General features: G+C 45.6%; 1 protein-coding gene across 1 annotated transcript in view; it reads right to left on the bottom strand.

Annotated features, from left to right (window-relative positions):
• UBE2O (ubiquitin conjugating enzyme E2 O) overlaps window positions 1-15645 on the bottom strand; it is a 62079-nt gene that overhangs the window by 17750 nt on the left and 28684 nt on the right. Inside the window, exons 2-8 of the mRNA XM_063408972.1 lie at window positions 11177-11236; window positions 6024-6134; window positions 5256-5353; window positions 3739-3802; window positions 1928-2071; window positions 1185-1294; window positions 228-378 (exon numbers count right to left, since the gene is read on the bottom strand). Coding sequence (XP_063265042.1) covers window positions 228-378; window positions 1185-1294; window positions 1928-2071; window positions 3739-3802; window positions 5256-5353; window positions 6024-6134; window positions 11177-11236 — 738 coding nt within the window. The remainder of the gene's footprint in view (window positions 1-227; window positions 379-1184; window positions 1295-1927; window positions 2072-3738; window positions 3803-5255; window positions 5354-6023; window positions 6135-11176; window positions 11237-15645) is intronic.

Raw genomic sequence — 15645 nt, 5'->3', positions numbered from 1 at the left:
GGCCCTGCTCGTGTTCTCTCAAGGTGTTAGCTGCATGCTGCACCCAGAGCAGCCAGACTGCTCCTCAAGGTGACTTCCCTGCTGGCAACAACAAACCATTACTCCTCACCACCACTTCAGGAGTCACATTTCACATCACATGACTACCAGGAAGATCTCTGCTTTAAAAGCCACAGTGACCACAAATGCTTCGAGAAGTAAACACCTCCCTCGACCCCTCAACTCACCTTTTTGGCAACTGATCCTTCACCCAGGACACAGTTCCTCTCTGGACATTCACAGGTGATTTTTGCAGGTTCCACTTTGTCTGGGAACACGTAGAGGCACCTTTCCCCAAGCTGCCTTTGGGCATGGTCAAAGCACCCCAGACGCTTTACCCTGGCAGAACAGGAGAGCCATGAGCACAGAGCAGTAACAGAACCCAGCAGTGCCCAGGGCTCTGCCAAGGCTGGCATGGCCTCACACCAACAGCGCTGCTTCAGGGGTGGCAGAGCACCACACCAAATCATTTCCAGGCACACAGTTCTAAAGGAGAAGTGGGAATCTCACCAGGGACTGGGTGGGGATACAAAGGGTTTGGGTAGGACATAAGTCATTCCTCTCCCTGTAGCTCCCCCCTTCCTCCCAGAGAGCTGCCAAGAGACATTTGGGGGTTTTTTTTGCTGTAATTTGAGAGCTGCTCCCCTCCAGCACATGAGCTCCAGGCAGGACCCACACTGACAGTGCTGCTGCACATCTGACTGGTCTTTTGAGCTTTCCCAGCCCATTCCGGCAGCTGCAGCCTGCAGAGGGCACCAGTTACTGCCTCAGCACCAGCCCAGGCTGCAGCCGCACCCCTGAGCCCAGCCCTGACACACACGGAGCTGCAGCCTGCTCCAGGCAGGAGTCAAAGGAGAAGAGAAGAAGGGAGCTGCTGCCAGACTCCACTCCGTGCACCTGCAGCTGGAGAGAGCTTGGCATTAGAGGGATGCTTGCCCTCATGCTGGTAACTCAAGTGTCTGCTAAACTAATCTGGAAGTTGTTCTCTTGTATTTCTGAAGCTCTGGGATATGCAAGCATGCAACATGGAAAAAAACAACCTGCTGGAAACAGCAGCATTGTGTCTCTTCACTTGGTAGGGCTGTCACCCACAGCCTGCAGGGCCTGAGTGCAGGGAGTGAAAAGGGGTTTTCAAGGGATCTCACCTGGACAGCTTCTCCTGGCTGATTATCGAGGGAGGAGGGCTCACACTGTCAGTACCTCCAGGACAGAAGCTTTTAGTGATCCAAGTAACCTTCAGTTCTACCACCTGTACCTACAATGTCGTGACAGAAAAGTTAACATTTCAGAGACTTTCCCAGACCAGTATCTCAGATCTGAAAGTTTACACACAGGAAAGTGGCAAACCTACTTTTATCATTTAATATGGGCAAGTGCAGTTTCACCACATCCAGACAATCACAGTGCCCCCACAGCCTGACTCCTGACAAGAAGAGATTCTACAGCTTTTAACTTCAAAGAAAGACAAGTGGCTTGGGAAGGAAGCTATGGTTCATATAAATCAGAAGTCCAATGTCACAAAGAGATATGCTAATGGACTTGGAGCTGCTCCTTCTTTAAGCAAAGAGTCAGCAATATTTCTCCCTTTTTGGACAGCATGCGACATTAAGTTTCAATAGAAGATGTGCTCCTGCTGCCCTAATGATCAGCACTACTGCCCTCTGAGTGTGCTGACACATGATCACTTTACAGGGTGCCAGCAGGGACCCTTGCTAGGATGCTCAAAGCTCCTGCCAGTCCCCAAGGAGAAATCTGTCACCTCAGAACACCACAGCCACAGCACATTTGCTCTTGGGAGGTTACCATGGCAAACTGACTCTGCTCCAAGCAGGCAGCCAGGGACCATGCAAGGCAGAAGGTGGCCATGTGTTAGGGTGTCAGTCCTTACCTCTTCCACCACCACCCTGAACTTGCTCTTTGTGCTCAGAACAGGCTTCACACCCGAGAGCCACTGCACACTGGAGAACACTTTAGATGGCCCAATGAGGACTTGTCCAGGATAAAAGCCATATGAATCATCAAAGAAGAGACCCTGTGGGAGAAATGGAAGGGAGAAAAACAGCATAAAGGACTCTTAAGATCCAATATTCCAGCATTTCCTTTCAATCTTTTGTGATCAGTAAAATCAGCTATACAGGTAAGTCTGCCCATCCTCTCCTGAAGGCAGCCCAACAGTTCCTATAGCAACCTGCTCTGTCACACACCCAAACAGGACCAGGACTTGGTGCAGAAGCAAAGGTGCTTGCAAGAAACAAAAGATGCATATTTCCACACAGAGGTTCTCAGTAACAAGGTAGCCAAGGTCAGCTGGGCAAGAACTCTCTCTTTTCCATGCTCTGATTCAAGTATCTACATCTTTCAGAGGCAGAGGATGTGTGCATTCACTCCTCTGCTTGTAAAATTAAGTGTGTAAGTATTATTCCTGTCTCAGGTGGATTAGTTAGTTAGCATGACAGTTCTTTGAAAACAAAACCAGGACAGTAAATACAACAATTGCTTTCCTAGAGCTCCTTCCCACTGATACTGAGATTCAGAGTGTGGGGGCGGACAGAGCATTTTAGGGTAGATAAAATACTGAGCAGAAAACTGCATCAAGTCTTGTAATTTGTCAGAAGGGATAAGAGCAGTGTGACAGGATCTAAGTCAAGTAAGCATCTAACACACAGCAATTCTGAGCACGGGATCAAGAGTAACACTGGAGAAAGCCTGTGATTCAGTTCTGGCTGAGTCTCCCCAGAGGACTGCACACTTTAAAGGCAGCCTGACTCAAAACAAGCCATCTCAAAACTGGATAACCAGAAGCTGAATGTTGCTACAACATCGATTTAATGAGCAGAAAACACACTGCACAACCCAAAGTAACAGAGATTGAGGTATTGGAGAATATCGAGCGACAGACCACTCCTTTTCTGTACAGAACCAGAAAACCACAGCAGCACATCCTATTGAACTGATATTCCATTTACTCTTCAACAAGCTGGCATCAAGTTTTAGCAGAAGTGCAGTTTTAGATCAAAGGGACCTTTGCTTTGAAAGCTGCGAAGGATAAAAGCTCAGTGCTTTGCTAGTTCCTAAGAATCACACGTCATTCTCTGTCATCTCCCAACACTGCTGCCAGGGGTGCAGCAAGGCGCTTTGGAAGAACAAGCAAGCTGTCATCAGCCTTTGAAGGTGAGAGAGGTTAGATCCCATCACACAGCAAACTGTTTTACCCAAAAGCCTGCAAAACCTTCCCTGCCATGTGATTTGGAAAATGCCAGTATGGTAGCAGGTCTCTGTTCAAAAAACGCTATGGACTGCAGTAACAAGAGACATTATTTTACATGACCTGAAAACCTGCTTCTAGCAGAACACCTGTTAAACAAAATACCTTTTTCCAGAAGAGGAACAGTTTTTTAAAGCAGTAAATGGAGTGAGAGCCTTTAGAAGCATGTGCAGATAGAAGGAGCAGTGCCTTGACACCAGCCATCTGACAGCATGTTACACAAGTTGTTTACAAAGAAACCAGCTGGATGTATTAATTGTACTACCTTCATCAAACCCTGCTGCTTACTAACATAACCTTTAAACTGTTACTGTAAGTGATACATTCTTAGGATTAACAAATGCCTACGATTTTTGCCTTCTCCCTCCTTCCTACACGAAAATTTTCCAAGACAAAGTTGATTAAAAGGACTCTCAGGAGAGCCAGCAGCTCACCGAGTCGCTGACGTGGGGACAAACGTCATACAGCTTGGCTCCATCTTCTGTGCTCATGGAACACCTGGAAAGCAGACAGGAGACACATGGTCACATTTCAGAGCCATCCATCCCAAAAGCAAACAGCACCCAAGGAACTGGCACTGCCTGAGCACGTCTGGCCATGCATCCAGCAGTGTATCACTGAGCTTTTATGGTCCAGAGAAAAACTGCTTATAGACAAAATGTAAAAGCATTAAAGGTACCTAAAGGTCCCATTCAACATGTAAAAAACCATGCTAAGTAACAGGCTGGGTGCTGGACAAGATCTGTCTGCTGCAAAGGTCCCTTTGTTATGCCATGCTGAGACTTAAAGGCAATTTGGGCATATTTCCTTCAGTAACAGCTTCATTTCCAGAGTAACTTCTGGTGGCATTTCAAATGATTCATTAGGAAGAGGTTTTGCAAACAGCAGCTCACAGCTCCAGCTGTGCAGGAGCTGGTACAATATTTCAAGCAAAGTTCTAAACTGCACCACTAACTGCAGGCATTACAGATAGAGATGTGTGGCTATTTTTCACTCCTAGTTTAACGTACACCTAAGAACCTTCCAGCCTGGGTTAACTGCACAGTAACACAGTCAAACTCTCAGATGCATCCACCAATCATCTGCTACAGCTCCCACATTACTCACTTCTCTTAGACAGGCTCAGAGCTGGCTGCAGGATCGAGGATTTGATTGTTGTGTTTTAAACATCAATGTCAACACTCAATTTACAAGACAGATGGGTTATTCCCCAGCTGCCAGGCCCATACGCCTCTTGGCCCTCCACTGGCTCCTTCCCTTGCACCAAGAGTTTGTAGGATAAGGCAGGCCTCAATGAAAGAGTGAATGTAGTGAATTCGTAAGGGTTAGCACACAAGCCACTGTCTCACATGCAAGAGGAACAGAATTCAGATCCTTCTGCTGGCTTTGCAGAAATTTCACTATATATTTCTTTCAATATCTTTGGTTAAATCTTTCTCTAGACTTTGGATTGTTTTCATTTATAAAAATTCCAGTGTAAAAGAAATCTCAGTGTTCTATATTGGGTTGCTTTTTTATCTTTGATAAACACCACTAGCCTACAAATTTCTACCATTTCACAGACCCTTTTTTAAGGTAAGAATTCTCCCTGCAGCTTGGTGAAGTTATGCTCTCCTATTGAGAAATAGTCTGGAACAACCATCCATCTTAAACAGCTATTTTTGCAGAGGAGAAGCACAGTTGAAAGACCAATGTGCTTTAGTTCTGGAGCATTGATCTGCTGGGATTGAAAACAATTGTCACCTTTCAGACTACAGCTTTTCCAGAGGGCTGTCAATGAAACTCAATGTTTTCAGAGAAAGATGTATTCTCTTGCTCTACATATGAAGATTATGCAAGCAGATAACTTATCACTATGTAAATGAAGCCCAAACTGTTTCTTGTTCTCATAAAACAGATCAGGATTGTGAAAGCCAGGGGGGATAGCCCTGCATAGGAAGAAGAGAAGTACCTGGCTCCATTGGAGAGCTTGAGGATGACCTGGTTCTTCAAGTCATAGACCTTGCCGAGCCAGCAGTCATAGGCTATGTAGTCACCATACATGAAAGGCTGTGATGAAAACAGGAAACAAAACTGTATAAATAACTGTTGTAGCTGGAGCCAATTCTTATCACTAAGATTAATTTTTCATCCCAGAGGAGCTCATATCCTCCTGTCTTCCTGCAGGCTGTGACTTGGGATGAGTTATGACATTCCTGCTCTTCACTCCCAAATTATCTTTATCTCAAAGGAAAAAGAACGATGAAATCCTACCCCACCTGGTCTCTGGAAATCACCTATCCACTCAAAGAGAGAAACAGATATGTTTGAGACTGCTCCAGCTCAACAGAAACACGCTTGACTCATCTCTGCATTTTTATAGCCTGTTTAAACAGCAGTGGTGTTGCAGCTCAGCAGCTCTGGACCACGGGCTGTCCTGGTCAGGTTGCCACACCAGCTTTCCACACTCAGTGGAAATCTCACAAAATTTAATGTCAGTCTAGCCCTTCAAGACAATTTGGTCTCAGCAATGTGATGAGAAACACAGAACAGATGGGGAGACAAGGAGATGCTGCATCATCTTCTGCCAGGGAGCTTGCAGCAGGTTTAAAATAAAACCAAACTGCAGATGCATCTTGCACAACATGAATGCTTTGCCTTCAAGAGAGACTTTAAATACAGCAGCATCACTCCAAACCACCAGGCCTGGCTCTCATGTGTATTTTGGCTGTGTTCTTACCCAGATATGCTGCAGGTCTTTGCTGTTGACAGGGTAAAGGATGCAGTTGGTTCCCACCAGCTTCACAGCGCACTCAATGTTGACGTCAATTACGGTTCCACACTGACTGTCCTGAAAACACAAAAGGGAAAAAAGGTTTGTTACCTAGGGAAGGTCCTACATACAAATGTATGTGTTTCGTGTCCTAAGTTCTGAGACAAATAAACTTTGATACTAAACCCCCCCTTACCCTTCAGGTCCTTGCTCTGCAGGGGCATTTCACACAACACTGTGAGAGCTCAGAAGGTGAGATCACTATTACAGACCTGTAGTGTTTTATTCCCAGTTCGGATCTGAAATGGCTGCTAAAGTAGAGACCCTTGCACCAGGTCAAATGAGACCATACTATATCAAGTGATTAGTATTTACTTGCTTTAAAATCTGCCTGGCTCCCAGCTCCAAAGGACCACTGTGCACATACTGCCCTGAGTCAGCAGGATTAGATCAGCAAAGACAGGGGTAGATCAGCAACAAAAGAGAAATTCTTTAAAGCTGTTTCGACTTTAATTCACATAATTTTGCAGGATGCTATAAATGGTCTTTATTTTGGTCATACTGGAAAAAAATCTGGCACCTGTGGTCAAATTTCAAGGTTTGCAGCCAGATTATTTAGAGTTGGTCTAATTATAAGATGGTCTGTCATTATCTCCCTCACTTTCTAACAAAGTTTTAATCTTTTTTGTCCCCAAGAAAAGAAGCCATTCTGTTAGGAGCCTTCTGGGGGCAGCCTGGCAGGGAGCACACAATGTGCACGTTGCTCACACATATGGTGGAGGCCTGCAAAGAAGGGCTGCTAACCCAAACACTGTCAAAGGCAGCAGCTGCCCTGGTCTCCTGACAGCTGGGACAATCGATATTCTTATTTATTAAAGACCACAAGTCCATTATCAAAAGCTGACTGAGGGCCAGCATGATAAATGCCCTGGTATGAGCTGTCCTTATCTCAAACATCAAGGTCTCTGCTCCAGCAACACTTGAGCACAACACTCGAAGGGCTTATACCCTGCAAGAACTCTTTGCTCAGTTGTTCTTTCAACCACGGGCAATATTTAGTCAAGGGAGTTCATGAGTTTGCTGGTGCTCAACTCACTCAGTTTCATCTTGAGGACTGGCAGTGAGAGCAAAGACAGTCCAGGGTGATTCCTGGACAGACTGCTCAGCCCTTTTGGCTGCCTTGCTTCCCACCTGCGTGCTGCTAGTTCTCTCCTCACACTGTACCAGTGCCCTGCAGCCCTGAGGCTCCCAAGGCAGTGGGATCATGAGAGTGGAACCTGCCCCAGGCAGAGCTGTGCCAGCACAGCCAGGAGGGCTGGCAGAGCCGGGCTGGCAGACCCCAAAGCAGCAGAGGCTCATTCCCTCCAGCTGCTCCACATATCACTCCCATTCCTATCCAGAAGGGCTGGGAAGCAAAGGGAGCCTTTCCCAGCTTCAGCTCCATCACAACAGACTGCAGCTACGCTTGTTGCCTGCACAGGCTGCCAGGAAAGAGCCCAGCAGAGCTGTACCACCACTCTCACCTGAAAAGGGTTGGCCAGAACTACACTGGCTTCACAACAGCTGCTGCCAGCATGATTTGAGCCGTGGGATGAGTGAGGCCTGCTCAGAAGTGGCACCTGCTCAACAAAGCCACAGCTTCTGCAGGCTACAGCACAGCCACCCGCCCTGCTTTTTCTCCAGAGTAAGCTAAAACAACAACACCCACATCATCCTCTGGCTATGCTTTGCAGTTCAAGCCCTGTGTTTTAAACTGTTTGTTAGTCAGAACCAAAAACCCCTCCAGAAACAAATTCCCTGCCCTACACTGTGCATTTCAGAATTCATGTTTTCTTTATCAGCAGCCAACATGACTGCAGCTCTGAGACATGATACAATCCAACACCTGTGATTTCTGTGGATCATATTGTTCCTGCTCTAAAACCCTTTTAATGGATGGTGAAAGTATAGCAAGCAATAAAACCAGGACTGGAGTGACTGATGTGCTTCAGCACCCCCAGTTTATTCTCTAAGTGAGCTTCCCCACAGAGCAGGTACCTGCACCACCCTAAAGGTGCCTCCCACCTGACACAGTTGGGTGCTGTTAGTCACTGCCAAAAGCAACAGGTTTAGCTCAGCTGGCTTCTCCTTTCAGTTATAAAATGCTTGAGCAAGTGCAGAGCCCTGTCTGTGGTTAAGAAAGCAGAGATCAATGTTGTGACCAGCCCCAGGACCTACAGCACTGTCGAATCACAGTTCTCCTCCCTCACCTGCTACTGAACCTTCCTTTATTATGAGTTTACTTATCTCCCTTACATGAAATGTAGGGAAGTAAGTAAACTCCTAATAAAGGAAGGTTCAGTGAAACATCAGCCTGCGACAGAGAACACAGATTTGCAGGCTGAGGGGTTCTGCTGAATCACTCTGAGTTTATAGCAGTGCTCAGCAGTGCAGTCCCAGAAAGAGACGTTGCCAATTTGTCTCATCTTCCAGGGCAGGTCCTCAGCTGGGCACAGCCCAAACACACCCATCCTTTCATTAGCTGATCCCATTAAAGGAGGGGCCAAATGAAACAAGCTGACATTTCACAGTTCTGTGACAAAAATTCATTTCCATCAATTCCAACAGCAGAACTGGAAAAGGGAGGTGACTGAACTGAATGAGGAGAGCTGATGGGTTCAAGCCCCACTCACTCCACAATTGAGTGCACTCCCTACACCTTGTTCCTGCTTCTTCTGGTACCCTGACATCATACACCACATTGGAGACACTGTATATTTAGGCAGGGAATGGATTCCCTCCCCAGAGACAAGGCTTTAAGGCAGACCAGCAAACTCCCATCCAAGAGTGCAGCAGCTCTGGAAACACAGCCTTCAATCCTGTATCTCCTACCTCCCACCCTTCTACACTTTCCCTCAGCACTCTCTTTTCTAATAAGAGGATCTTTACACCACCCTTATTCCTTTGTTTAAAAGGGCCAGCACAGCCCAGCATCCTCTGAAGCAACAAAATCCAGGTGTCTGACAGATTACAGACCTATTTCTTACCTTTTCCCCAAATTAGCATATCACCTGGAAAAATTATCTTTCCACTTTTCCTGCTTCTCATCCAGCTGGATTAGACTTTCAGGCCCAACTGCATTCAGTGAAAATGATCTCATTTTATGCATTTCCCCCTGAAGCAGTCTTTTCCCACACTCGGTGCTCAATGAGAAGCACATGGATTTGAGTCAGCTCTCCTCTCTTGAGGAACAGAGGATTTCGAGTCCTTCCCGCTCAAGGTTAAAAACAAGCTTTAAGAGAGTGTGTTGAATACAGAATAAGTTCCACATTCTCCATTTGCCAGGCCAACTGGCACAGGGCAACCATCCCACATCCTGAATTTGGCACGCTGACACTTGCAGGTTTTCTATTTTAAACACTCCTATAATTTTTGGAATATATCTGTTAGCAAGTGAAGGTTTTCTTCGAGATAAAGGGGGTTTATTGTTTAATTTACCAAATATTGTTTAATTTAAAAACATTTAAGGGTGAGGAAATATCTCAGATTTGTTATGCTTTCTAATAAAGAGAGAAATTGAGTTATAACCTCACCATTCCATCAATTAAAAAAATGAAGTTACTGGGCACAAGGGTCAAGCAAATTATTTACCATTACTCAAAAATGCACACCAACAAAAATGAATGTGCAAGACAACTGCTGGGTACATATGTGCAGCAAGCCAGGGGAGCCAATTTCTGCTCAAATGAGAATGGAAATTGCAAACAAAAGCAGCACATCCATGTTTGCCAAGAGGAGAACAACCTGCTGTCCTGAAAGCTTAAAATGACTTTAAGAAGCACTGGATAACAAACAGTTGAGAGATAGGACTCAAAGCATCCCCCTGAGTGAGAAGAATATACTGATGGCTCCAGCTGTGCCAGGTACAACACTGAACAGCCAATAATTCCAGCTTCTACCTGTTCATTGTTTCGGATGAGAACTTTTCCATAAAATTGCATTTTTAGAAAAATATGTTGACTTCAAATTTCCATTTCAAACAACCATTACATCTCTTAAGGAAATACTTTGCTTCAACAATTTTCAAATTATCATTCAAGCTTTTCATTCCTTTTTTTTTTTTTTCTTTGTAATAATACTCTGTGAAAAAGGGAGTGGGTTTACTTTTATTAACTGACAAAAAAAGGCTTTATTTTAAAATAACAAACTCAAACAAGCCAGGCAGGTCAGAGAATAGTCTTCTCTATCCCTGCACCAGGCTGCACACCATGTGGTGCAACTGCAGCAGTTAGTGGCCAGCTGCTTCCTTCATCACAGCCTTGGTAGCCACATTGCTGGAAGCAAGTCAAGGCAAGACAGAGGCAAGCACATGGCAGGGCCATATGGCTCAGGGTTAGAGGTTAGCTCTGAGCCACAGCAAAAAACTGCCAAGCTTTCTGAGCTCCTGAAGAGAGCAGATCCCATCTGATTGTTGATACTAAACCATCTCCCCGGTATTCCTTACACAGAACCCAAATCCACACATCTGTGACAGACACAACTAGAACAGAATGGCTGGGACATAGAACAACATCCAGAAAGAGCAAAGGGAACAATTAGCAGCTGCTGTTTAAGAATTAGCTTGCTTTCTGTCAGCCTAGCTGTGTTGGATGCTTCAGCAGTGTTTGGTTTCCTGCATTTCTGGGAGAAGCTGGAAAAGATGCTGTTTACTACAGACTGAGAGGTGTGTCTGAAAATACTCCCTCCAAACTCTCCCCCAGAGCACACAGAGAGGCAAAGGCAAGCAGTGGAACTGGGATCTGTCCCCAATCCAACCTTGCTGTTGGGTCTGGGAGAGCAGGTCCACAGTCCTCACATCTCAGAATGGATTAATGTAAAACTTTAGGAATGGCAGGGTAGACAGCCTTGCTGTCTCCTTCCCTGACCATGACCAGGATTGCTTGCTCAGGAGACCTCTGCAGATATGCAGCTGTAGAGAGCCTTAGCAGAATTCCATTTTGACTGGATGCAGCTAAGTCTGTCCAACACACTAAAAATAGAAAGTGCTCAAAGCATTACTGCCCAGCTCCATTCAGGCAATTTGGCAAGTCTTAGAAATCCATGCAGCAATCAAAAAGGGGCAAAGAAAAAGCAGCACTTACACTGGAGCTCATGTGTCTGACCACATCTCGAGGGACCACTGAGCGATCTTCAAGCTTCAGCTAAGGAGAGAGAGAAAGAGAGAGAGATTTGCTTTAGTGATGACCCCAGATGACAGAAATAACATGACAAATACAAATGCACAGTACCCAACCCTCCAGACTGAGGAGGATTGCAGTGGAGGATGCTGAGGCACTTCCACACACGGAGTTAATCCCCTTGGCACAGTTGCAAAATCCAATTGACAGATCTGACATCAGCAACCAGCAGATCCATCCATGACTGTGCTCTAAGTCAGCAGACACATCAAAAAGGGTGCACACATTGACTCATTCATCCCCTCAAGTCTCCCTCTCCTCTTCCCCTGCCTGCACCACGCATTTCCTACCCACATCCAGTCTATGTAGTAGAGAAGACAGAAGACACATGAAGCTGCACATCACACCACAGTTCTGTCTCTCATCCTGCACACTTTTCACCCTAGACACTCCCAAATAACTGTGGAAAGCCTGGGACACATAAGGCAAAGTCCTGTACAGTAAGAAGTCTTGGCTGGCAGGGGAATAGGTGACAAATCACTGCAGCAAGCACTTGTCTTGAAAAAAAAAAGGAAAAGAAATGTCTGCTGCTGCACTTAAAAGCTCTCAGGTACACGCAGGTAAAAAAACATCAATAAGACCACAGATAAAGTCAAAGCACTGCTTATTCCAGCTCCTGCTAAAGCACTTGCTGGCAAAGAGCTCGTTCTGGCAGCAAAGGATGTGGTTGGACCATCCCTACATACCCAACAGCAGCTCACACAGACCTGTGGGCACCAGGAGTGCTCCTGGAAAGGGAATGGATCACTTGATCAGTCTCCAGTGATTAACCAAGTGATGTCCTTCCAAAAGTGGCCCTTCATCCAGGTGTTTCAGTGACCTCAAGACTACTTGCAGGTTATTTCATTAAATGTTTTCAACAAGCTTCAAACTACAAAATGCAGCTGCCATTGAATACATTGGAATGCTGCATGAGAGATGACGTCCAGCAGGAGGCCACAAGACTGAACTCCAATTGCAGGCTTGCTCAGCCTCCCAGTCACTCAGCTAAAACCTCCCTCTGCTGAACAGGGAGAAGCCTCATCTGCATTTCAGTGGTCCAGAAGCTATTTGCATTGATACATCACTCTGAGCCCTGCAAACACACTAATTACACCCCGTGCTCTGGGAAGTGCCACATGAAAGCCCCATGGGGGACAGAGCCTCTCTCACATGTCACTTCCAGAACCAACTGTGCCACTGCTGCTGCATTTCTGCCTTTTCCTTGTTCATCCCCAGCCTGAACTCCACTGGGCTTTGTCAGCATTCCACCCTAACCCACTCCCTGGCTTACAGCCTGCTTTACTAAATTAGACAAATCTATAATCCAAGAACAGGATCTGGAATCAAACCAAAGGACCTGAGCATTTATCATCTTCTTGACTGCGTGTTTCAGTAGGAGAGGAAGAGACCCAGCCAGGCTTTTAGACCCAACTTCTGGAGTCAGAACCACACCAGAGTGGGAAACCTGAAGCCCACAGCACATTTCCAGATTGCAGAAGTGTTTTCACTGCCTCCCACATCCCACTGTGGTATATAGATAGACATGAATTTTTATACAGCTTTCTAAAATTATTTGTTGAAGTAAGTACTGTATAGGCAGCCTTTTAAAATTCAGAATCGGGCTGCAATATTCACATTCCAGTAAGTAGTCAAGCATGAGCAGCAGTTTGGGTATTGTAAGTGAAATATTCTCGCTGCACAGCTCCAAGTTATGATGATAGTTTCATTTCAAAATGCATTAGGCCTTAAATTGATGCATTATGTTTCAACACATCACTGAGCCATACTGTTCCCTATGCTGCAGCCTCTGAAGAGCCTGGATCATCAAGATGATTCGATGTTACCCAGCAGCAGCAGCAATATCTTTGGGTTAGTCAGTGCTGGTAAATCACAGAAACTGTAAATTAGCAGCATTCCCATTTTGTTATCCTTCCTCAAGAATATAATGCTACAAATTCTTCCCAAAGCAAAGCATAAAACTTCCTCTACAGAGGGTCTATATTTAACCTATTTTCAGGTCTCTTGGCTTTTAAAGGCAGCACTATTTTCAGCTTCATGTGCCAGACCCACCTGTCTCAGTTGCAAGGAAAAGCAAGCCAAGGAGCAGGCAGAACGCCAGCATCAACAATAAACACTTCACAGATCTGTCATGTCACAAAAGACTCAAAATCCACAAGAAGTCCAACCAGAGTAAGCTGTAATGGCTGTTGATGAACACAACAGTTCAGTCATCCCTCCTGTCCTCTGTCACACCCAGAGCAATGCGATCATCAACCAAGGGACAGCCCCCTCCCTCAGCACTGAGGGAATTCTGTTGCAGAAGCACTTTTAAAATAGGTCCTCACAAGCTTAGTTGCTAAATTTACCTCTATGAAATTCAGTATTAACATGGCTGGGTTTATGTTCTAGCCATGTGCCTCAGTAAGAGCCCCAAGAATGAGAAACAGCAGTTTCCCAGAGATGCTCTGAGGAATCCTATGTGCCTGTACACCAAGCTGAGCTCACTCCTCAAATGCAAGACGTGTTCTGTGCTGCTTTTTTTAAAAATAAATTCACTATTACACATGTTAGATAAGGCAAACCAAAGACACTCATCACTACACACACATTTTACCCTGGGGAAGAGGGATGACACACCCAGCCTGGGGTCAGTTATGTTCCTTATGGCTTTGACTGCAAAAAGAAGTGACAGAATAGCCCTGGCCCTCATTTATTTCCTTTGCTATTCAGATGCTCTCTCAGTGCTCAGCACTGAATCAGTGCCTGAGCTCCACAGCAAATTCACTGATCAAAAAGCAGCAGCTGCAATCTGGAGAACACCTGATACTTTAGCAGGGCTGATGATGCTCTCAAACCACACACAGCAGGAAGGGTACACAAACTCTGATTTTCTGCATAGGGAACAAGCACCAACAGGATCACATTCCCCTTCTCAGCTGAGTCATCTCACCTCCAATGAAATAAGGGAGCCATCAGGGCTCACACCTGGAACTGGGCAGACTGGGAGAGGACAGACATTTCCACTGAGCATTAACTCATTAAGCCTTGGGAGCTTTCTGCTTTCATCCACTTGCCTCATTTTTTATTACAAACTTGTCATTTGAAACAAAATCTTTGTGGTTTGGGTTTTGTTTGTTTGAACTAACAGCAGAGGTTGAGAGCGATGTCTGTGACAGAAAACTGGATCCCCACTTTAGCAAACAATTTGGCAGCGAGGTGCAAACATCCCTGGGCAGGGGTGGGCTAAACTCCCACTGTAACTCTCTGGGTTTAATCTCTCAAATCCATTGAAGAAATACAAGATATTGTGCCCATCTTCCTCTCCAACAACTCCCTGCTGACAAGAGCTCAAAACCAGAACAATTCACTTTGATAATCTGGACTAGCCACAAATGCCACATATTGTGGCAGGTAAATAAGCAACACTTCTCAAGTTCAGTGGCAAATAATACAGGAGTTGCTGAGAATGATACAGGGACAACCAGCCCTGGGTGATGTGTGTATAAACAAACTGAATACTGCAGATACTCCATAGAGGCATAAATCCCTGGTCTCTCTCTGCATAACCAAAGCAGAGTTTAAGTTCACTAATTGGAAATTTAGGTTTGCTTGTAACATCATAAATACCCACCAGCAGATAAAATCACTTCCACACACGTTCCAGCTACTGGTGTCATCCTCTCTCAGAATGTTTTTTCCAACAAAGGAGAAAGGACAACTCATTCATGCTTACTGCCAGCACATACCATCCTTTCCTATTCCCACACAGTTTTTCTTCATGGGGCAGGAGACTTGGTATTTCCCTTTAGGAGAAACAGCAGGTGGCAATTCTGCTTGCAAATAGCTTTTTGGTTTGCCACTGCCACGTTGCACTCCAGGTAGAGTCAAAGGAAGTAGGGATGAAAAATACTGTCACAGGAAGTAGGGATGAAAAATACTGTCAAAGGAAGTAGGGATGAAAAATACTGTCAAAGGAAGTAGGGATGAAAAATAGTGTCCCCAGCTCCAAACATCCCAAGAACAGAAGCTGGGGAGAAGTTTACACACAGACAGGAACCTGAATGCATCAACACACAGTCCTTGGTTGTTCAGTCTCAAATATGCCAGGACATACCTTCCTTCAAAGGAGCTGACTGCTGAGCTACATTGCAGGTCCAGCCCACACTGGGACACCAGGAAGGACAGGAGACCTTGGCACTGTGACTCAACACTCAGCTACACACAGATTTAGGAGCACACCTTTCACCTGGATCAGTCATGGTTTTACAGCTGCATTTCTGCTCAGCTGCCCAGCAACAGAGAGCGCCCTGGCTGTGGGAGAGGGGACCTGATCCAATGCCAGACTGCCAATGCCAACTCCTGGGTTAAAGTTCATGCTTGGCCAGTGCTGT

This window comes from Prinia subflava, chromosome 12, assembly GCF_021018805.1.
Source record: "Prinia subflava isolate CZ2003 ecotype Zambia chromosome 12, Cam_Psub_1.2, whole genome shotgun sequence".
NCBI lineage: Eukaryota > Metazoa > Chordata > Aves > Passeriformes > Cisticolidae > Prinia > Prinia subflava.
The sequence above is the reverse complement of the archived record's forward strand: the minus strand, read 5'-3'. Positions and strand labels throughout refer to the sequence as shown.